This window comes from Martes martes, assembly GCF_963455335.1.
Source record: "Martes martes genome assembly, chromosome: 14".
In the NCBI taxonomy this organism is placed as follows: domain Eukaryota; kingdom Metazoa; phylum Chordata; class Mammalia; order Carnivora; family Mustelidae; genus Martes; species Martes martes.
Window position 1 is genome coordinate 74,924,753 of NC_137902.1, and position 23,424 is coordinate 74,948,176.

The 23,424-nt window shown below is 39.4% G+C and overlaps 1 protein-coding gene across 3 annotated transcripts; it reads right to left on the reverse strand.

Moving 5' to 3' along the window:
- Positions 1 to 659: 659 nt before the first annotated feature.
- On the reverse strand, positions 660 to 19,312 carry ZNF248 (zinc finger protein 248). 3 transcript variants are annotated; one of them, XM_080823421.1, is made up of 6 exons: positions 18,932 to 19,312; positions 18,121 to 18,222; positions 17,979 to 18,020; positions 7,516 to 7,642; positions 7,109 to 7,204; positions 660 to 2,553 (listed from the first exon to the last, which is right to left on the reverse strand). In XM_080823421.1, exons 3-6 carry the CDS (start codon positions 17,991 to 17,993, stop codon positions 1,055 to 1,057), a joined length of 1,737 nt encoding a protein of 578 aa, XP_080679547.1. In that variant the 5' UTR covers positions 17,994 to 18,020; positions 18,121 to 18,222; positions 18,932 to 19,312; the 3' UTR covers positions 660 to 1,054. The 3 variants fall into 3 exon arrangements, with proteins under 3 accessions (XP_080679547.1, XP_080679549.1, XP_080679548.1); XM_080823423.1 differs by having other exon boundaries at positions 666 to 2,553; positions 7,516 to 7,600; positions 18,932 to 18,963; XM_080823422.1 differs by lacking the exon at positions 18,932 to 19,312 and having other exon boundaries at positions 666 to 2,553; positions 18,121 to 18,517.
- Between the last annotated feature and the right edge of the window lie 4,112 nt (positions 19,313 to 23,424).

Genomic DNA, 23,424 nt, shown 5'->3' on the forward strand with positions numbered 1-23,424 from the left:
CAGATGTATTTTCATATATACACAGTGGTGTGCTGCTAAGTATTTGACAACAGGTTCTCTGAGAAAATAAGAACCCCAGTTTGTACAGTTTGCCAATTTCCAGGGTATAAACACTCCCACTACAGCAAGCTACCCAACAGGACGACACTGAGTGCAGAGGTGGGAAGAGATGGGCAGTAGCACATTAGATGGCATTTTTACCATATAACTCAGTAATAAAAGTGACCTAAAGAACAAAGAACAAAATGTTATAAAATAACTAGGAATTGATGAGTGCTGAAAATTTATTACCTTTGTTTTTAATATAATTTAATTTTTAAATAATGACTATGTTTAAGTACTGGCTCACAAAATTCCTGAAAATTTAACCATTGGCAGTTGCAAGCCAGTGTGAGCTTACTCTTAACACACCACTACATACATGTTGGGTATGTGTGTATAAATATATTTACATATACATTATATATACATATATAATTATGGCAACCTATAAAGACACTGGTGGTATTTAGTGTGGAAGATACTAATATAGACCATAATAGTTCTTTAATTAAAAGATATTTTCTCTTCATAAGTATGTTGGACTCCAATATGCAAATCAAGCATACATCTAATTTCTGCTATATTACTATACCCACATCAGGCCTGCAAACATCAGGGACTCTTCATAATTGTTTAATGTTGTTGTGATTCAACTTTTTTTAAACTTCAGATTCCACTTGAATATGGGTATGAATGAATACCATCCACTATATTTACAATAAAATTTGGTATCACATCTGGAATAAGACACAACATAAATTCTAGACAAAGAGTTCTACCACATTCCTTAAGTGAAGAAATTTCCCCTCAATATAAATTTTCTGATTAAAAGTTTCAGTTTTTCTTCAGAGCTTTCACATATTCAAAATATCAGTATGGTTTTATGCCAGTATTAATTGCTTGAAGTATGATAAAACATTGCTTTCTACTAATGTGAGGCATTCTTTGGGCTTCGTCTCATTTTTTTAAAATGGTACAATAACTTGAAAGAGCAGGTGTAGGCTTCTGGACATCAGGATGTTGAAAGAGCTTTCACCCTTGTATGAATTCTCTGATGTTTTGTGAGTACTGACCTCTGACTGAAGGTTTTCCCACATCCATCACACTCATAGGGCTTCTCCCCTGTGTGAGTTCTCTGATGTTTAGTGAGAGCTGATTTTTCACAGAAGGTTTTCCCACACTCGTTACATTTATAGGGTTTCTCCCCTGTGTGAGTTCTTTGATGTACAATGAGGTTTGACTTCACACAGAAGGACTTCCCACATTCACTACACATGAAGGGTTTCTCTCCTGTGTGTGTTCTCTGATGGACAGTTAGGGCTGACCTGTGGCAGAAGGATTTCCCACATGTATTACATTCATATGGTTTCTCCCCTGTGTGTGTTCTCTGATGTTCTGTGAGGTTTGACTTCACACAGAACGTTTTTCCACATTGCTTACATTCATAGGGTTTTTCTCCTGTATGTGTTCGCTGATGGTTGGTAAGGTGTGGTTTCTGACAAAAGGATTTCCCACACTCGGTACATTCATAGGGCTTCTCTCCTGTGTGTGTTCTTTGATGTTGAGTGAGGTTTGACTTCTCCCAGAATGTCTTCCCACATTCACCACATTCAAAGGTTTTTTCTCCTGAATGACCTCTTCGAAGTTGGGTGAGATGTGATTTCTTGTTGAAGTTATTTCCATTTTCATTGTGCTCATAAGGTTTTTTGCCCATGTGTACTATTTGATGTTTAAAGAGGGTTGACTTTTCCCAGGTTTTAGGACCTACTTTATATTCATGGGGAATCTTTCTTGCATAGGCTCCCTGATGGATAATGAAAGTTGAGTTATCACAGAAGGTTTGCCCATATTCATTGTATTCATAAGGAGTCTGTCCTGTAAGAGTTCTCTGATGTCCCAGTCTTAAATCTGTATAGAAGGACTTCCCACAAATATTGCATTCATATGGCTCCATCTCCAAATGAGTTCTCTGAGATAAACTGAGCTCTAAACTGTGGATGAAGGTTCTTCCACATGCATTATATTTACAGAGTGTCTCTCCTATCTGTATTTTCTTGTTTGTGAAAAAGGCTGCTTCCTCATGGAAGGCTTGTCCGTTTTCATTATACTCAGAAGGCTGGTCAAAAATTGGCTGACTGAGATTGTGGCTATGATTGAGCACATTCCTTTTTTGATTATATCTGTAAGATTTCCCTCCAGGAGTTGTTTTCTCATGCTTAATATCAAGGAGCAATTTCTCATATACATTAAACTCATCAGGCTTCTTTCCAGAATAGCTTTTTCTACTAATAATTAAGCCTGAAATATTTTTCAAACTCATTTCACATGAGTCACATATCTTATATGGAAAATTTCTTGAAGGAACAGAATCTGTGCCCAGATTGAAAGCTTTTCTTACACTATCACAACTATCTATATTCAATGTTTTGTTGGTGGTGAAAGCCAGTTGCCAAAAATGTTCATCTTCATTGTCCTGGCTGCTCTCTATCAGGTCATCAACTTTCCAGTCTTCTAGAAATGAGAAAAATAACCACATCTTATGAATCGTAGTACACTTCTAATGAGACTGAACTCCCACAAACACCCTTTCATATAGTCGATTCCTTTGTTTTAGGCTCAGTTTCCTGGCATGAACTAAATCCAAGCATACGTTTCCTTTATCCTGCTAGTCTCAGTGGAAAGTAAATACAAGCTGCTGTGGAAACAGGGAATGGAAACTGGCAAGGGCACTTAACATTGCAAATATAAAACTTTCAAAACTGGACAGAAAAGGGTGAAAATTCAAAGCACAGGTTGCTGGGAGTGGCTGATTCAGGGAAACTCAGAGAATGGGATGAGCCAGACAGAGACATTGAACACTGAATAAAGTGGTGGACTAGTGGAATGGCTTTCAGAAGATGAACTATGTTTGGTGGAGAGAGAACAGTTCCATCCTAATCCCCTCACGTACAGATTCCTGGGATACGATTCCTGCTGGAGCACATGCTTCTACTCTGAGCACCAACACCAAACTTCCTTGGGTTCAACCAAGAAGTCCTATAGCCCAGCATCTAGTTTTTCTTTTAACTTATTTTATAAGAAATAATTATTTTTTTAAAAAGCTGTAAAAAGCGGGCTAGAGAAAGTGAAATAAAATCAAGAAATAGTAAGCAAGGATTGGGTATTTTCTGAGAGGTGTCCGCTTAGGAAGCAGGAAACTCCCAAAGTTGGAGAGTTCAACAAGGGGTTTTTTCCAATAAAAAACAAACTATAAAAAGACTGTTTGAGAAACACAGTAGAGGAAGAATTTAGAGACAGCTCACGGTTCCCATCCTTATCTTCTCACATCTTGACTACTATGGTAGATTCTCACTAGTATGCATGTTGCCAGTCCCTTTTTTTCCCTTCATTTGATATATCAGCTTTAACATAAATTTCTCAAAGCACCTACTTCCTCATTTTTTGAGGAACACTGCTTTACCCCAGACTCTCATTCTCTATCTAGCTGTGATTCACAACAGCGCAAATATCCAAAAGGAAATACAAAAATAGATGTGGGGCAGGTTATCTCTGCCAAAGGCCCGGTTTCACTTTGTTTTCTCACAGCTGCTTATGAATCTGTCCTCACCATCAAGTCATACGTTGATTCACTTCAATCTGCTGGCTTACTTACCCCAGAACCATTTCATGTCTGAGACAATGTTGATCTTTAAGTCTGCTTTTATACCTAAGTTTATCTTTTACATCAAGGTTTTCTGCTTTTCTATCTTGCCTCATCTATATCTTTTACCTACTTGTGAGACCTATAAGGATCATGTTTCTCTAATGATTCTAAGACCTTTTGTAAACTTTATCATAAAAATTCTTGGCTGTGTTGCCACACAATGCAATAATGTTAATCACTTGTGAAAAAACTTCTACGGCAGTCCAGAGCCCACTGCTCCAAGGGCCAGATAATAATAATTATTACCCCCCCCAAAACAAATCAAAACAAAACAAACTTTCCACCAACTGGATTCACAGTAGGTAAATCCTGCAGCTGGGCCACTCCCTGAGACAGAATACAAGTTGCACTCCAGCCCTTGCTCTTTCTGGAACCTGGACATCTTTCAGGAAATGCTGCTTTCTTTCGCTGACGACAAACCACAAAAATAATAATAAAAGAATGAATGCCAACAAACACTGCAACATCCCTCCCACTTTCAGCCTTCATTCAATATCTTTAAAAGAAGTTTACTGCCTGTAAAATTCACCATAATGTAAGATTAAGTTCCTTGCTCAATGCTCTACCCTATGTCAAGACCACAGTCTAGCTCTTGGCAGATGTTACCAAAATCCTGCTTCCTCTGACCTCACGAAAGAGACACAACATGAATGATTCATAAACGCAATGTGCACATGAATTATTTCCAACCTGTACGTGATGCGCGGTAATACACAAGGACAAAATGGGAATGTGTATTTTGGAAAAGTACTTCAGAATGCTTTACGAATGGATGAGAAAGAATGATCTCTTCCAAACTTAGCTGCACAATTCATCAAGAAAGTAATTAGTAAATTATCAGAATTGGGAAAAGAAAGGGCCTTCTCTGTGGGAAAACAAAATCTCATTAAAGAAAGAAACCCTAAGCAAGAGTAATATGATTAGTTCTCAGTTTTGAGGATGTAGCCACTAGTGAGTTAGGGTCACAAAAATATGGATTATTTAAGTTACAGGGAAAAAAAAGTGAACTCTAACTTAAAATAGGTGAAATAAGCCATTACTATGTACCAGGCAATGTTTATAAACACTTTACACATACAATATTAAGTATCTGAAAAGCAAAGTAAACATGAATGAAAGTTGTAGTAGAAGATAAAGTATTTATATGGCCAATTTAAGATCTAAGACAGTATGGGGTTTAGTGTAAATTCTAGAGAGCAGCTAGAAAAAGGTAGAATAGGAGGACCGCATTTTAATAGTCAATGAAAGGAGACTTTAATTTTAATTTCATTTCTTAATAAGTAGCAACTTTGCCAGGCTAGTGAAAGATAAAGCAGATGCTTTAGGTAAGAAAATAAAAATCATTTAGGGATTAGATCCAGCCAGGAATGAGAGAACACACAGTTCTGCTTCTGAGTGAGATCAGTGAAAAATGAGAAAACAAAGAGATGTGGAAGCTGGTTTTGAAAGGCAAACCACCCCAGGAGTATGAGGACACTAGTAATAGGGGATAATGGGTTTAATGTGCTGACCCCGGAGCTGCCATTTAAGGTAGTAATAGGACAGTAGCGTGTTCCTTATTGGATTCCCGGGAAACCAGGCTCTCAGGTTTTCACCCTGGCTCAGACTGTTCCTCCTTAAGCTCCTCTCGTGATGAGATTTCATGGATTTTCACACCCTGCAGAAGTGGAATTGTTCCAGGACCACTGCTCTCACGTGCAAAACCACTCTCTAGAAAAGGAGCCTGCAAACGATAACTATTGAGCAAGGGTCCTTAAACTATGAATTTTTTTTACATTTTTAGAGGGAAACAAAAGAAGAGGCAGTAGGGAGGAGTGAGAAGGAAGAAGACGGAAAAGGAGAACCAGGAAGTGGGGTGGGGAGGAGCAGCAGCAGCAGCAGCAGCCAGGCCACACGTGACTCACCAAACCCAAAACATGTCCTACTGTCTTCACATAAAAGCCCACCAACCTCTGATCTAGAAGCTCTTGCCCAGCCTCAGGCCTTTACCACCACCCACCGCTGACGCCTCTCACAGGGCACGTCCGGCTCTGGCCTCTGCCACGTGCACCACACTCGCACAGAACCAACATCTTATTCAACACAGAGACTGGGTTCTAGCAGTTCTCTCCCAGCGTCTTGTGTCCAAGTTTGGGTATGTCTTAACTCCCCTATAATCTAATCTCCTCCCAATAAATGGCACCCAGTTTTTATCCAGTTGCTTGAGACAATCAGTTGAGTCATGCTGGACTCCTGTCTCTCTTCCACACTATCAATCCAACACCAAATCTTGTTGGCTTCATCCTCAAGATATATGTACAAACCTTCCACTCCTCAGCACTTCCAACATCACCTAAGTCATTACCCTCTCTCCTCTGGTGTATATAATAGCTTCAATGGTATTCCTTCCTCACTTGTGCCTAAGCACCACCTAACCACCAGATTGTATTTACTGCATAAACTGCGAAGTCAGATCTGATGATTTAATCTGACTTACATTTACTCAAAAAAAAAAAAAAAGAAAAAAACTACAAGGCTTTCTCATATCACTCAAAATAAAATTACCATGGTTCAGGCTACTTCTTATGACATCACCTCCTAACACTCTCCCCAACACATACTCACCTCCAGCCGCAATGTCCCCTAGCCATTCTTCAAACATTCTAAGAACACAGCTGAGAAGTTTGGCACCTGCCTGTAACAGCTCCCACTTTCACTGTACTAGGGTATCACCCCTCCTGCGGACCTCATGAAACAGGTTTTCTCTGACTTCCTTACCCATTACCACACCCCGCCATCCTCCACCCCCTCTCCACTGCTTTAACTCTCTCCATGGTGTTTACCACCACAAATACTGTATGAACACATTCACAAGCATACACTTCACACACACAAACATGCTTCTTGTCCCTTACTATAATACATACTCCACGATAAAAGGGATGTTAATCTTTTAATTACCTAAAAACACAACTGGATCCTAGTGAGTGCCCTGCACGTATTTGTTAAATGAGTAGTATCTCTAGTACAGCATGAAAACAAAAGGTGTCCAAAAAGAATAGAGGGAAAGTTAACAATTTTCAAAGATAAACTAACCTAGAAAAATTACCAAAGATGAAGCCAACTGAGTTTGCATCACACGTATTAGTAAATCACTCTAAAATATCAAAGAACAAAGGAAAGCATTTATGAGGGAAAGTGACATGTGGAGGAATGGGATTAAGGTAATGGAGGGATGTGGGCCAACTGTCCTTTGTCACTTCCAAAGGTCTAAAATTTAAAAAAGGAATTTCTGAAGAATATTGTTCAAGTGATAAACCCTAAACCCAAAGCCCAAGATCTCATTCCCTTGTCTTCCATCTGCCTGTGAACTCACTAACTCACCTTGGTGGCAGTGGCTTGGGAATCCTGCCTCTAATATCCAAGGCTCTTCTCCTTGCTCTATCTTGAAGACCACTTCTGGCTTAGTAATGCAATATCCTGTGAAGAAAAAAATAATACAAGATGGTGGCTAAATAGCCTGGCTTCAGGGACTCTGAAAAAATGATGGGGAAGAAAACTACAGCCTCAGGAGCTGCCCAAGGGAGATGCCCAAATGAAGCAAGCCCTGAGGAGGTTACGAACACAGCATTCTTTATGGAGGCCAGAGAGACTGTTCATCTCAGGGCCCTGAATCTCAAGTGTCAAACAGAATTCTAGAAGCAGTTCACATGTTTCAACAACCAGAAATGCATGCTACCGATAGTCACAAGGAAAAAAAAATCTTACCAAAGGGAAAAAAAAAATCTTACCAACTGAGACAAAATGGCTGTAATTTTCTAGAATCACATCTCTGTATAGTATCTTCTGAGCAGGATCCAGCAGATACCACTCTTCCTGAGTGAAGTCCACACATACATCTTTGAATGACACTTGTTCCTGTAATAGTATATTCCTTTTCTATATGAAGCCATCAGAACTATATGACATGGAAGAAATTTAAAAGAGCTAACCTCTTTAAAGTTTGCTAAAAATTGACACATAGGATGCCTTCTTTTGTGTTATTTACTATGTAGGATAAAAGAAATATCTCATACAAACTTAGTTTCCACTGAAGCCCTAGAACTGTTCCCCCTGCTGCAAATACTACTGATGAAAACAAACACTGTTCCTGTTCTCAAAGTGCTTATGATCTGATGAGATATATGCATTAACATTTATTAAATTATACACTGCAGGAGCTAGCAGTATTCACACAGTAGACTGGGAACGAAACCAGACTGAGAACAAGTTAGATCTTTAATATTATAATTTTTTTAAAAAGATTATTTATTTATTTATTTGACAGACAGAGATTACAAGTAGGCAGAGAGGCAGGCAGAGAGAGAGGAGGAAGCAGGCTCCCTGCTGAGCAGAGAGCCCGATGCAGGGCTCGATCCCAGGACCCTGGGATCATGACCTGAGCCAAAGGCAGAGGCTTTAACCCATTGAGCCACCCAGGCGCCCCTATCATTTTTATGATAGAAAAAAAATAGACAATAAAACAGACAAAGCAGACCAAAAGGAGACCCAAATACTGGAAATAATAAACAAGAACTCCAAAATGGATTATGATTAATATATTCAATAAAACAGAGGAAAATATGAACAAAATAAGTGGGAGAAGTTCAATGGATGTATGGTATGTGTACTGGTCAGAAAAGAATTACTAGAGCAGGCCTGAGACTGCTATCCTTTCAAAGGTCTGCTGCTATAGGGTGTCCCTTGGCTGGCATCTGGGAACTTCAATTCCCTAATAAGAACAGTTCACTGTGCCTAAACTATTTGTGTAAGCAATATGGGTTATGCTGCACACATGCATTCCTTCTAAGTCCAGAAGTTTCTGTTTCAAGCAGAGAGTACCAATGTGATCATCTCCTAACAAAAACCCTGAGCACTGAGTGTCTAGTGAGCTTCACTGGCAGACATTTCACATTTGTTGTCAATCTAATTGCTAGATTTGGAAGAAGACTCAGGTTTGCTCCTGGCTTCCTCTCAACTATGCTCCATGTACCTTTTCCCTTTGTTGATTCTGCTTTACATCCTTGCACTTTAATAAGTCATAGCCATAAGAAGAACCACCTGCTGAGTCACCCTAATAAGTCACTGAGCCTGGGGATGGTCTTGGGGATCTCTAATAAATGTATATATAGACACATACATTTACATGTTAAGTACATACATAAAATGGGGATTCTAGAGCTGAGAAATACAACACTGAAATTAAGAACTCATTAAATGGGGACGCCTAGGTGGCTCAGTCGGTTAAGAGTCTGCCTTCAGCTTAGATTATGATCCCAGGGTCCTGGGATGGAGTGCCACATGGGGCTCCCTGTCAGCGGGGGGTCTGCTTCTCCCTTTCCCCCTGCTTGCTGCTCTACCTACTTGTGTACTCTCTCTGTCAAATAAATTAATTAAAAAAAAAAGAACTCATTAAATGGGTTCAAAATCCTATTTGAGAAAACTTATAAATCTAACAAAAGTATCAAAATATGTATGCATCTAACTAAAGAGTACCAAAATACATACCCCCAAACCAAGAGAACTGAAAGGAGAAATACATGAATTATAATCATAGTTGGGAGACTTCAACATCCCTCTGTCAATACTGAGAGATCAAGAAGGAAGAAAATCAGTAAGTATACAGATGTTCTGAAGCACACTATCCATTAACATGATCTAATTGACAGTTACAGAATACTCCATCCAAAGCAATAAAACACACATTTTATCATTCTACTCTAGCTCATATGTAACATTCACCATGATAAACCATAGTCTTGGCCACAAAACACACCTTAACAAATTTAAAACAACAGCTATCATACAAAATACGTTCTCTGACTACAATGGAATTAAATAGAAATCAATAAACAAGAGGTGGCTGGAAAATCCCTCGAACACTTGAAAATCAAACAACACACTTATAAATAACCTGTAGTTCAAAGAGGTCTCTCAAAAGAAATTTTTAAATACTGTACATGAAATAAAAATAAAAATACCTCTTATCAAAATTTGTGGGATGAATTGAAAGCAGTACATAAAGGGAAATCTATAGCAAGTGTATATATATTAGAAAAGAAAAACTTTACATCAGTAACCTATTCCATCTCCGAACACTACAGAAAAAAAGCAAATTAAGCCAAAAGCAAGCAAATATAAAGGAAATACTAGAATAAATCAATGAAATTGAAAACATGGAAAAAAACTCAATGAAACCAGGGTGCCTGGGTGGCTCAGTGGGTTAAGCCTCTGCCTTTGGCTCAGGTCATGATCCCAGCATCCTGGGATCGAGCCCCGCATAGGGCTCCCTGCTCAGCGGGAAGCCTGCTTCTCCCTCTCCCACTCCCCCTGCTTGTATGCCCTCTCTTGCTGTGTGTCTCTCTGTCAAATAAATAAATAAAATCTTAAAAAAATCAATGAAACCAATAGCTGCTTCTTTGAAAAGATCAATAAATTAATAAACTTCCAGAAAACCTAACCAAGAAAAAAAGAAAAACAAATTGTGAATCTCAGAAATGATAGGTCAATACCACTGATCCTAAGGATACTACTAATAAAAGAATACTATAAATAATTGTATTCCTGAAAAATTAACTTAGATGAAATGGACAAATTCCTCAAAAGACACAGCTAATAATTCATACAAGGAGAAAGAGATACCTGGAACAGATCTATATCTATTTAAAAAATTGAATTACTAATCAAATCACTCCCAAAATAGAAAGTACCAAGCTCAAATGGTGTCACTGGTGAATTCTACTAAACATTTAAGGAAAAAATACTAATTCTCCACAATCTCCTCCAGTAAATAACACTTACAAACTTGTATTATAAGGCCAACATTATTACCCTGATACCAAAACTAGGTAAAAACATGAGAAACTAAAGACCAATATATCCCATTAGCATAGACACAAAAATCCTCAAGTATTGGCAAATCAAATCTGACAACATATAAAATGAATTATAAACGATAACCAAGTGGAATTTGCTCCAGGAATGGAAGGCTGGGTCAATGTTTATAAAAAAAAAAAAATGAATCAATCAATACAATCCAGCACATCAATTAGCCAAAAAAGAAAAATTACATGATCAAATCAATTGATAAAGAAAGAGCATTTGACAAAATTTACTAGCCATTCATGATCAAAGTTCTCAAAAAACTAGAAATAGGGTGAACTTTCTCAGCTTGATAAAGACCATCTACAAAAAACTTACAGCTAACATCATATTTAATGTTAAGACACTGGACACTTTTCCCCTAAGGGCAGGAGTAGGACAAGGATGTCTTATCTCATTACTCCTATTCAACTCTGTAAGAGAAGTCCTAGCTAGTGCAGTATGACCAAAACCAAACCAAACCAAACCAACCCAAAACCAGAAATAAAACATACGTGACTGGCTTTTTATCCTGTTTCATTGGTCTTTGTGTCTATTCTTGTGCCAGTACCATACTGTTTTGATTCCTATAGCTTTGTAGTGTATCTGGAAATCTGGGATTGTGATCAATTTGTGAAACAAATCCAGCTTTATTTTTCTTTCCTAAGATTGCTCTAGCTGTTCAAAACAGAAAAGAACAGAGAGACCAGAAACAAACCCATAATTTGGTCAGCTAATCTTCAACAAAGGAGGCAAGAATATCCAACGGGAAAAAGACAGTCTCTTCAACAAATGGCATCTGGAAAGCTGGACAGTTACATGCAAAAGAATGAAACTGGACCACTTTCTTACACCACACGCAAAAAATAAACTCAGAATGGATTAAAGACCTAAATGAGACCTGAAACCATAAAAATCCTAGAAAAGAACACAGATAGTAACTACCTTTACATCAGCCATAGCAACTTCTTTCTAGATATGTCTCCAAAGACAAGGGAAACAAAAACAAAATCAAACTATTGGGACTAAACCAAAACAAGAAGCTTCTACACAGCAAAGGTAACCATCGAAAACCAAAAAGACAACCTACTAAAGGGAGAAGATATTTGCAAATGATATATAAGTTAAGGATTTGATATCCAAAATATAAAATTTATACAACTCAACAGCAAAAAACAAAACAAAAACAAAAACAAAATAAGCTGATTAAAAACTGCGCAAAGGACCTGAATAAACATTTTTCCAAATAAGACATACCGATGACCAAGAGACCCATGAAGAGTTGCTCAACATCACTAATCATCAGGGAAACTCAAATCAAAACCACAATGAGATATCACCTCACACCTGTCAGAATGGTTAGAATAAAAAAAAAGAAAGAACAAGAGTTGGTGATGATGTGAAGAAAAAGGAACCTTGTGTACTGATGGTGGGGATGAAAACTGGTTCAGCCATTACGGAAAACAATGTGGAGGTTCCTCAAAAAATTAAAAATAGAAGTGTCATATGTTCCAGTAATTCCATTACTGGGTATTTACTCAAAGAAAATGAAAACATTTGAAAAGATTTGAAAAGATACGTTTATATTGCAGCACTATTTACAGTAGGCAAGATATGGAAGAGCCCGTCAATAGATGAATGGATAAAAAAGACGTGGTGTATATATAAATATATATATATCTAATAGAATATTACTTGGCCAGAGAAAAGAATGAAATCTTAACATTTGCAACAACATGGATAAATCTAGAGGTTATAATACTAAATAAAATAAGTTAAAGAAAGACAAATATCCTATGATTTCAATCATATGTGAAACTTAAGAAATAAAACAAAGCATAAGGGAGACAAAAAAGAGACTCACAAATATAGAGAACAAACTGGTGATTACTAGAGGAAGATGGGTGGGAAGAGGGCATGAGACAACTAGGGTGTATCATTGAAAAGGAAAAACAAAACTCTATCTGAAGTCAATATTATTGCCTATGTAGAAAATCTCAAGTAACTTATAAAAAGAAAAAAAAATCTATTGGAAGTAATAATGAGGAAATACCAAAACATCATAGGATACAAGGTCAATATAAAAAAGTCAACTATTTTCCTATATCTGAGTAAAGAATTGGAATTCCAAATTTTCAAATGAAAAAAATACCATTTAAATACACCCCTAAAAAGGGTACTCAAGTATAAAATCTAACACAATACATATATACAGGAAGACAAAACTGATGGAAGAAATCAAAGATCTAAATAAATGGAGAGAGAGTTCGTATTCATCAGTAGGAAGACTCAATATGGCTAAGACGTCAATTCTTTCCAACTTAATCTATAAATTCAATGAAATCCAAATAAAACCCCCAGTTATTTTGCAGATATTGACAAGATGATTCTGAAGTTTACACAGAAAGGCAAAAGATCTAGAATAGCCAACACACTGGACACCTGGGTGGCTCAGGTGGTTGAGCATTTGCCTTCAGCTCAGGTCATGATCCCAAAGTCCTGGGATGAAGTCCCGAGTCAGGCTCCTTGTTCAGAGGGGAGCCTGCTTCTCCCTCTGCCCTTTCTGCCTGCGACATCCCCTGCTTGTGCTCTCTCTCTCTGACAAATAAATTACATCTTTAAAAAAAGTTAAAAAAAAAAAAAGAATAGCCAACACAATGTGGAAGAAAAATGAGAATTCACATCACCTGGTCTTGAGACTTACTATCAAGCTACTAGTAACCAAGACAGTGTGTTAGTGCTGAAAGAGACACACGGATCAACAGAACAGATTAGAAGGACCAGGAATAGATCTACCAAAATAAAGTCAAACATTTTTTGACAAAGGCACAAAGGGAATAAAAGGAGAAAAGATAGTCTTTCAACAAATGGTGCTTAACAACTGAACACTCATGCAAAAGAAATGAAACTAGACACAGACCTTACACAAGTATTAACTAAAAATGAATCAGAGATCTAAATGTAAAAATGCAAGAATAAAGAATACAGGAGAAAAATCTCTATGACCCTGGATTTGGTGATGAGTTTTTAGATACAACAGAAAAAGCATATTCCACAGGGAAAAACATGGATTGGGTATTATTAAAAATAAAGTCTTCTGCTCTGTGAAAGACATTTTTAAGAAAACGAAAGGATAAGGCACAGACAGGGAGAAAATATTTGGAACACATATATCTAATAAAGGCTTTGTGTCCAAAAAACACGAAAGAGCTCTTAAAGCTTCAATAATAAGAAAACAAATGACCAAATGAAAAATATGCAAAAGATTTGAACAAACATTTCACCAAAGATATAAGGATAGCAAATAAATACATGAACAGATAGATGCTCAACATCACCTCAGTGGGAATATGCAGACAACATGACACAGTTATTGGAATGGTTACATCAAAAATAATGACAATACCAATTTCAGGTCCAGAATCAGAACAAGAAGATTCTGATTCATAGTTGGCAGGAACAAAAACTGATACAGCAAATTTGTAAAAATAGTTTGGCAATTTCTTGCTAAACTAAACATACATACATACATACATAACCAACACAGCAATTTCACACCCTATGTTTTTGAAAACTTATGTTTTAAAACCTACATGTGAATATTTCTAGCACCTTAATTCAAATGGTCCCAAACTGGGAGAATCAAGCATCCATGGGTTAACAACTCTGAAATCATGTATGTGTATTCTGGAATTGAACTATCAAATAAATGAAATTCAGATGTTAGCTGGATTCTCATTGTTAGCGTAGGAGATTACAGACAAGCAAGGAGAGAAGGTCAGAATGTTCCATCTGGTAATGATTACAACAGGAGACAACAGTGTGAATACTTAGCTTACTATAGATATAGATGGTTACATACTAAAATATTTATAGACACATGTATATACATGAGTGAGTACACACATATTTCCTGTTCAGTTAGCTGAGAGGGTCTTTGAGCAATGACTTAACAGTCACAACAGACACACCTAGTCCCCCAATCTTGGTTTCTCATATTATGCTCCAATGAAAAGAATCAGAACTACTTAGGGGGAAAAGATGGCTAATTCTAGGGCAGGAAAGACATAAGATGAACCTGGAAAATCTACTGCTACAGAGTAAGGAAGAAGTATTCAAAGAGTAACAGGGTATGTCAAAAGACACAGGAACCAACAGAAGGTGCTTTTTAAAAAATTTATTTACTTGTTTTTGAGAGAGTAGGAGAAGGAGAGAAAGCATAAGCAGCAGGGAGGAGCACAGGGAGAGAGAGAGAATTTTTATTTATTTATTTATTTATTTATTTACTTATATATTTATTTGACAGAGATCACAAGTAGGCAGAGAGGCAGGCAGAGAGAGGCGGGAAGCAGGCTCCCTGCTGAGTAGAGAGCCCAATGTGGGGCTCGATCCAAGGACCTTGGGATCACGACCTGAGCCGAAGGCAGAGGTTTTAACCCACTGAGCCACCCAGGCACCCCAAGAGAGAGAATTTCAAGCAGGCCTCACACTCAGCAAAGAGCCTGACGTGGGCCTGGATCCCAGGACCCTGAGATCATGACCTGAGCCGAAATCAAGAGTCGGACAGTCAACCAACTCAGCCACCCAGGCGCCACTAGAAGATGCTTTTACTAACCAACCTGGAACAACTTGAGCAACAAAAGGAACAAGGTATCATTGTACTATAACCAAAATATAAAATAACTAGCCATGAATTCATGCTGATATAAATGGATTAGTAAATAGGAGAGAACGGAAAAATGTCCTATGCAGAATTCCTGATAATTTACGTATATAATTATGTAGATACTCCAACAGGAAGGAGGTATAGTGTAAGTGGTATAGTGTAATTGCCCACTTCCTTCCAAGGAGTACAGTATGAACACTGAGAAAACAAAGTAATAAGTCATGTCCAGAGCACTTACCCTTGATATGATAAGACCAAATGACATTTTATCTCTGTGGTCTTCCTCCAAGAAACCCATAACCTCAGTCTAATCATGAAAACAACAGCAGACAATTCCCAATTGAGGGACATTCTACAAAACACCTAACTGTACTCCTCAAAACTGCCAACGTTATCAAAAACAAGGGAAGTCTGAGAAATTGTCACAGGCAAGGGGAGCCTAAAGAAACAACTAAGTGAAATGTGGTATTCTGAAACAGAATACCTGCATGGGGGAGAAAACACCAGGGTCAACTATCAAAAGACAAATCACATCCCATAAAATAATAGTTTGCAAACCATAAAATGGACAAGCACTAGTATCCCTAATATATAAAGAGCTAGACACTGAAGAAGAAGGAAAAAAAAAGCCACAAACCTAAGAGCAAAATGGGCAAAAGATAGGAACAGAGGGTTCACAGAAACATAAATACATCTTTCAGATACATGAAAAAATACTTAACCTCACTCATAGTTAAGAAAATTGCAGATATAAACTTCATAAAATACCATGTTTATCTATCCACTGCCAAAATTCCAGAAGTTGAACCACATATTCTATGGGAGAAGCTGTGGACAAACAAGCACTCATGCGGTGTCGATGGGAGTGACACAAAATGATACCATAATCCCGAATGATCGAGTTATCAATTATATGCACCCTTTGACATGGCAGCACAATTCTAGGAATTTACCGGATAGAAAAAACCTATATGTACAAGGTCATTCATTAGAACATGGTTAGTAATAGCAAAAGGTTTGAAATAGTTCATAACTAATAATAACCAGTTAACTAACTATGGAACATCCATGCTTGAATTACTGTGCAGTTATAACAAAGAAAGAAACAATCCATGTTCTGTTTAGAGAAAGATGTCTGGGACGGGCTTTTAAAAAGTGACAAAAAAGCAAAGAAAGAACAGAAAATCATGTATAGACTCGTTACTCAAAGTGTGGCTCCCTGAGCAGCAGAGTCAGCTTCACCTGGGAGCTTTTTAGAAATGCAAAACCCAGGGCCCCCACCAGATCCACTATATCAACATCTGCATTTTAACAGGATGCCAGTGGTGTACAGCTGCATCTAAGTTCGGAAAACCCTAAAGATGATGGATTCCCTTCTAAATAAAAGTAGGGGGCATACAAGAGTATCTTTTAACTGAAAAAAGAAGCACTGGTAGGACAAACAAGACAGACAGATACCTACAGCAGGATGACCATAACTCCAGTTTGTCTGGGACTGTCCCAATATAGCCAGTTGTCCCATCATAACTTTATGGAACCGCTTTCATTCTCAGTGGAAGTGTCTCAGTTGAGATGAAAAACGTCACCCTTCCTAGAGGGAACGTCACTTAACCTTTTAACCATGTTATTACTAATTCAAAAGTATTTTATTAAAAAGAGAGAGAGAGAGAAGACCAGTCAGGAAAAAACACAGACTGAAAAAAAGCAGTGAGCCAAGGATGGTTGAACAACAAATCCAAGGAGAGGCAACGTCTGGGGCAAAAGGGAAAGACAACTTTGTGAGGAACAGTAAGGGGATGTATCAGAGTTAAGAAAGGAGAGCTAGCAGGGAGGTGTCAGAGACAACAGAGACTGAGGATTATGCTGCAGGATGGTCAAGTAAGACAAAGCCAAAAACTGGATTTGACTACAATTTGGTAGCCTTTTCCAGAGCTGATTCAGGTGAGTGTCAAAGAAGCAAGAATGCATTCATGAAGTTGAAATGTGAATGAGAAATGCAGAAACCAAAGCCAGAACAGTCGGCTATTCAAGCTAGAGATACGAACAAGCTGACACAAACAATTAGGGAGAGTTATCTGGAGGACGCGTGGTCCCTCCATTCCACCAGATCTTCGAAGTCATATTCCTGGATCAAGCAGGACCATGAGAGAGCTGTCTACTCAAACCTCATTGTTCGGTCCCCTGAAAAGCATCCATACACTTCTAGCACAATACTGTGTCTATCAGAAATGATTATAGGCAATTTCAGTGTTGTTATTAGAAAAATCAAAGGAAGTTTTACAACTTGCACAACTCTGTAAAATTAAGAGTCCTGCTTCTCATTCTACCAACTGTTCTTTGAATTTGCTTGATATACCTGATATACTTCCCTTCAAGTAATTCTTGCCTATTTCTATTTTTTCATTTTTTTTTCTTTAAGATTTTATTTATTTATTTGACAGACAGAGATCACAAGTAGGCAGAGAGGCAGGCAGAGAGAGGGGGAAGCAGGCTCCCTGCTGAGCAGAGAGCCTGATGTGGGGCTTGATCCCAGGACCCTGGGATCATGACCTGAGCCGAAGGCAGAGGCTTTAACCCACTGAGCCACCCAGGCGCCCCTCTATTTTTTTGTCTTAAAAATATAAATCCTTTCAAATTTTAGAAAACCCATTTTAAAACAAAGTGGAAATAAACAAACAAAAAGCTCACCTGGGATCTGTTCATTTTCTGCTCTTAGTGAAGGAGGGAGAGCTGAGGAAGAAGGAAGGAAGAAGGAAGTTAGAAGAGACTTGGCCTGCCTTGCAGTTCCTGGATTTACCTGCCTACACAGCTCCACATACAAGATACTTACGTGTCCATGTGTGGCTCCGATATATGTTGAGCTTAGACATGATACTTTTCACTGAGTGAATGTAAACATTTGTTTCTTATTGATTTATTACCAATTTAGGTTCTGTGACACAGAAAAATTAAAAACATGAGAAGATGAGTTTAACATTTAACAGTAACCTAAAGGAGGAAACACTATGGCTTTTTCAGAACTGATGTGGGAAAAATTAAAAATTAAAAATCTCAAGCCACATTGTTAATCTGTTTTCCTGTTAACACAATTAATCCCCTGAGGTCAGAAAATCCAAGAAACCTCTGGAAAAAAGAGATGGGGGTGTTTAAGGCAAGATAAAAAATAACTGTTTGTTTCTTACAACTTTCAAAAGGTCTTTTAATAAGAAACTATCTTTGACTTAATTAACAGTGACAAAATGAGCCATGGCCCGGGAATTTGCAGACCTGACTTTTAACCATGGTTCTGCCACCAACAAACTGTATGATCTTGGTCAGTCACCTTCTCAGACTCAAAATCTTTTTTTTTTTTTCATTTTTCAAATAAGGCCAAAACAGATAACCTCTTGCCTGCACTACCATCCTGTACGTCTATAAGGCCAGGAGGGCAGGAACCTCAGCATCTTTCTAGATGCCATCAACAATGGCAAATGGGGAATGGAAAATGAGGGGAGTAGGGGGTGTTCAGGGAGGGGTGATGACAGAATTTCCTTCGCTATGGCTGGTGAGCCTTTCATTCCCGACCATGCCCTCACAAACTCTCCATAGAGGTGACATTTCCTTTGTAGCCTGCGTGCCCACCCCTCTCAGCTCCAGCTCACCTCGCTCTTCTTAAATTTGTCCCAGACCTTCCACCGTCACACAGCCTTCGATGGCTTCAGGATACTGTCATGCTTATACATAACAAATAACAAATGAATACATAATAAATAATAACTGGGAACCTGGGGAATGTTAGAGCCAGGAAAGGGCCTTGGTGGCTAGCTAGTACAGCCTCTTCCCTCTTCCATTGCACAAATGAGTTAACTGAGCAATGAAGGCAGAGAACTGTCAAAGCTCCAGCCGCACGTTATTACATACACAACAAATACAATAGCAGCTAACAAAACGTGAGTGCTCAGAATAATCACATCGACTATTCGGCCAGAGCAACTCATTCACATCAGACACCCTGTCTGGTTCTCCTACAACCGCGCCCCTCCAAGGAAGCCCGGCGCACTTAAGACGCATACACACACGTCACAACGCCAAGCGCAAGCGCGCGCACGTCGCGCACGCGCACTCACGCCTACCCGCAGCCCCACCCCCTCCCGTGCGCCCGGCGCACACGTCACGCATGCGCATTCCCCACCCGCGGCCGCACGACGGCGTAGCCAACTTAGCGCTGCACCTGGACACCTGCGGGCCTTGCGAACCCGAGAGCCCACGTTCCCACTCGGGACCCTGGTCCCTCAGGCAGAGACGCCCTCACTCGCCGTCCCTTCAACTCTGCAGGCGGCGCAGACGCCTGGGGTCCCTCCGGTGCCCGCGGGGCTCCGACGCCACAAACGGGCACCCCTGCCCCCGCCGGACCCCCGGGCCGCGCAGGGCCCCCTCCGCCCTCGCCCCCATCCCCCGGGGCTCACCCGCAGCTCCCTCGCCGCGTGGACCCGGAAGCCAGGGAAGGTTTCCCACGAGGGGCTGGAGGCCGGGGAAGGACGAGCCGGAGGAGAAGGCGGGGATGCACATGCGCAGAGGGAGGGAGCGGCGCGGCGCGGCGGCGGCGAGGAACTGGAACTCCGCTCCTGGCAGCTTATGCTGGGAAAGAGCCTCTACCCTTAGGAGGGGTGTCTCACCCCTAAGTTTTAAAAAGTAAGCTAATCATACCGAGCTAGCAGGGGTTTAGTGAAGATTAGAGGCGTTTAGGATGTATATCTGGCACATACATTATTCAGTACCTCAAGATTCTCTTCCCCGGTGTACACCATGCGCATTTCTTCAGAAACCAGCTGGAGAGTTTCTGCAGACTTGGCTGAGTTGAGAGATTACTATCTGAGATACTCACTCCTGCTGCCTGGAGCCGGGCTTTTGTCCTTGTCCTTCGAACTATGCATCAAATTTTAGACGCAAGCCGAGAGAAGGAAAGGTGTGTTTGCATTTCATCTGTGTACCTGCTGTGACCAGCATGGTTATTCTCGAATGAGAAAAGCAGCAAGCTAGCAATTCGGTAGTAATACTAAAAACCGTTCATGTGTAAAAAACTGTTCGTATACCAAACTTGAAGAAAGCACGCTCTCATCTCCTGCAACCTCCCAGATACACTTCACGCAACTTCCCCCAATGTTAACATTTTACAGAGCCATGGTACCTTTATCAAAACCGAGAAAGCAACTCGGGTGCCATTGTATTAACGAAATTACAGAGTTTATTCAGATTCCGTCAGTTTTTCCACGAATGCCCTTTTACTGATCCAGGATTCTGTCCAGATACCACAATACATTTAATCATCATGTCTGTTCCAACCTGTAAGTTTTTTGGTCTTTCCTTGTCTTTCATGGCATTCACATGATTGAAGAATAGTGGTCCGATATTGTGAAGAGTGCCTCTGAATTTACGTTTGTCTAATGTTTTCTCCTTATTGGACTGAGGTATATATTTGTAGGAAGAATACCCTTGGAAGGATGTGCCCTACCTATGTATCAGGTGACACGTGATATCAACATGATTTGTCATACTAACCTTTAGTACTTGGTTAAAGGTGGTATCAGCGGGTTTCTGCACTATATATTTAGGATTTTTCCATATCCAGTCTACACTTAAGAGTGGATTGGCTAAGTCCAGTGCACACCCAGGAACAGAGGAAAGTCGCTCCATTTCGAATTTATGGTCATATATTAAAACCACCGGGTGTATTAGTAAATTTGCGGAGAAACTCTCTGAGGCTACCCAAGTATCCTGTTTATATTTAGAGTTTTGGCCACTAATTTTTGCTTTCATTGTTGGGTCTTGCCTGCAACCACTTTTACTGTGGTGTTCTAAAAGGAGATTTTTCTGTTTTACTTAATGTTTATTGGGATTCACCTGTAAAGGTAAGATTTTCATTTTCCTCATTTATTTATTCCATCATTTGTTTATGGCAGTACGGGCTCATGGATAATCCATTTTCCCCGATCATTACTCAACCCCACCTTTTTCACCCAACCCTTTGATCTGTTTTATGTTTTATTACCTTTTCAGAATGTCAACTGCATTATATAATATGTATCTCCTGAGTTTGGCTTTTTTCACTTAGCAAAATTCATTTAAGACTCATTTGTGTTTAAAAAAAAAAAAAAAGACTCATTCATGTTGTTGGTCCTTTTCTCAAATCAGCTCCTTTCTCTCCACTCTCTTCATTTCATCCATGCTATTATTATGTTGCTCAAATTGTCCCAGCTTGGGCATTGAGAGCTATCATAGGTTAGCTTTTAGGTCCTTGTAACAAATCCTTATCATAGTTTCTAAAGGACTTCCTTACTTTTGACATACAAGGTGCTCCAGGCTCCTTGTATTTTCTGTGTCCAAGCCCTGGAATCAGACAATTTTTCAAGGAGCCCTAGTTCCTTTTATTGGAGAAACCAAGATCTGAGCTCTAGGTGTGCTGATTGGTACTGGGTGAAACTTTCTAGATGCTGTCTGCCTACATATCTAAGATATAGATGTATGTGTACCAATCCATGCTAGTCATCTGCCTCACAGTATCCATATTTCTATATCGATCTGTATACATCCAGATCTGTATACATCTGTATACAGATGCATTACATACACATGACTACATATTTGAAAATTAATGAGCTAACATTGATATCTTTTAGTCCAACTCAGGATTCATTCTAGCCTTCCCACCCACCCCTTGCTTATTTTTAACTTCCTCCATACACTGAGATACCTAGTTATCATTATCTACAACATATGTATTCTTTTTGATCTTGTGTACATGTAAAGTGGTTTCAGAATCGCTAACCCCTGTGAGAATTTACCAGCCAGAGTGTTTATGTACAGTTCTTTTTGTTTTCAGTCTTAATGTATCCAGTCAAAGTGTAGTTTTACGGAATTATTTAGGTCCGCTCCTTTCCCCCCATTTTTTAAATTCAGGTTACGTGATACATACATTTTAAAAAAGAGTCACTTGTCACAGTCTGCTTTATATCTGTAACCTATTTGATTTTTTTCTTTATTTAAATTGAGTTACATTCTGTCTTGGTGGTGTACAGCTCTGAGTTTCCACGAATGCATCACCCCCGTACCATGCACAACAATCCTATTACTATAAAAATTCCCCTTGGGTGACCTGTTCTTACTCAACCCCTCCTTCCTCCCTTAGCCCCATCCACTGATTTGTTCTCTGTCCTATAATTTAACCTTTTCAGGAATGTCAAAATAGATTAATACAAAATGCAGTTTTTAGGTTTGGCTTCTTTCACTTAAGCAAAAGTCACTTAAGATTTTTCCTATGGTAGGGGTGCCTGGGTGGCTCAGTGGGTTAAAGCCTCTGCCTTTGGCTCGGGTCATGATCCCAGGGTCCTGGGATCGAGCCCCACATCGGGTTTTCTGCTCCGCGGGGAGCCTGCTTCCTCCTCTCTCTGCCTGCCTCTCTGCCTACTTGTGATCTGTCTGTCAAATAAATAAATAAAACCTTTAAAAGTAAATAAATAAAAATTAAAAAATTTTTAAAAAGGATTTTTCCTATGGTAGTGTGAGGCGTTAATTCATTCCTTTTTAAAAAAATTACTGAATAGTGGGGCGCCTGGGTGGCTCAGTGGGTTAGGGCCTCTGCCTTCAGCTCGGGTCATGATCCCAGGGTCCTGGGATCGAGCCCCACGTCGGGCTCTCTGCTGAGCAGAGAGCCTGCTCTCTCCTCTCTCTCTCTCTGCCTGCCTCTCTGAATACTTGTGATCTCTGTCTGTCAAATAAATAAATAAAATCTTTAAAAAAAATTACTGAATAGTATTCCACTTATAGATGTCCCACAGTTTATTCACCTATTGAAGGATATTTGAGTTTTTACCTGTTCCAGTGATATATATATTTTTTAAGATTTTATTTATTTATTTGACATTAAGACAGCAAGAGAGGGAACACAAGCAGGGGGAGTGGAAGAGGGAGAAGCAGGCTTCCCGCGGAGCAGGGAGCCTGATGCGGGGCTCCATCCCAGGACGCTGGGATCATGACCTGAGCCAAAGGCAGACGCTTAACGACTGAGCCACCCAGGTGCCCCCTGTTCAGGTAATTATTAATAGATACTATAAACATTTGTGTTGGGCGCCTGGGTGGCTCAGTCAGTTAAGTGTTT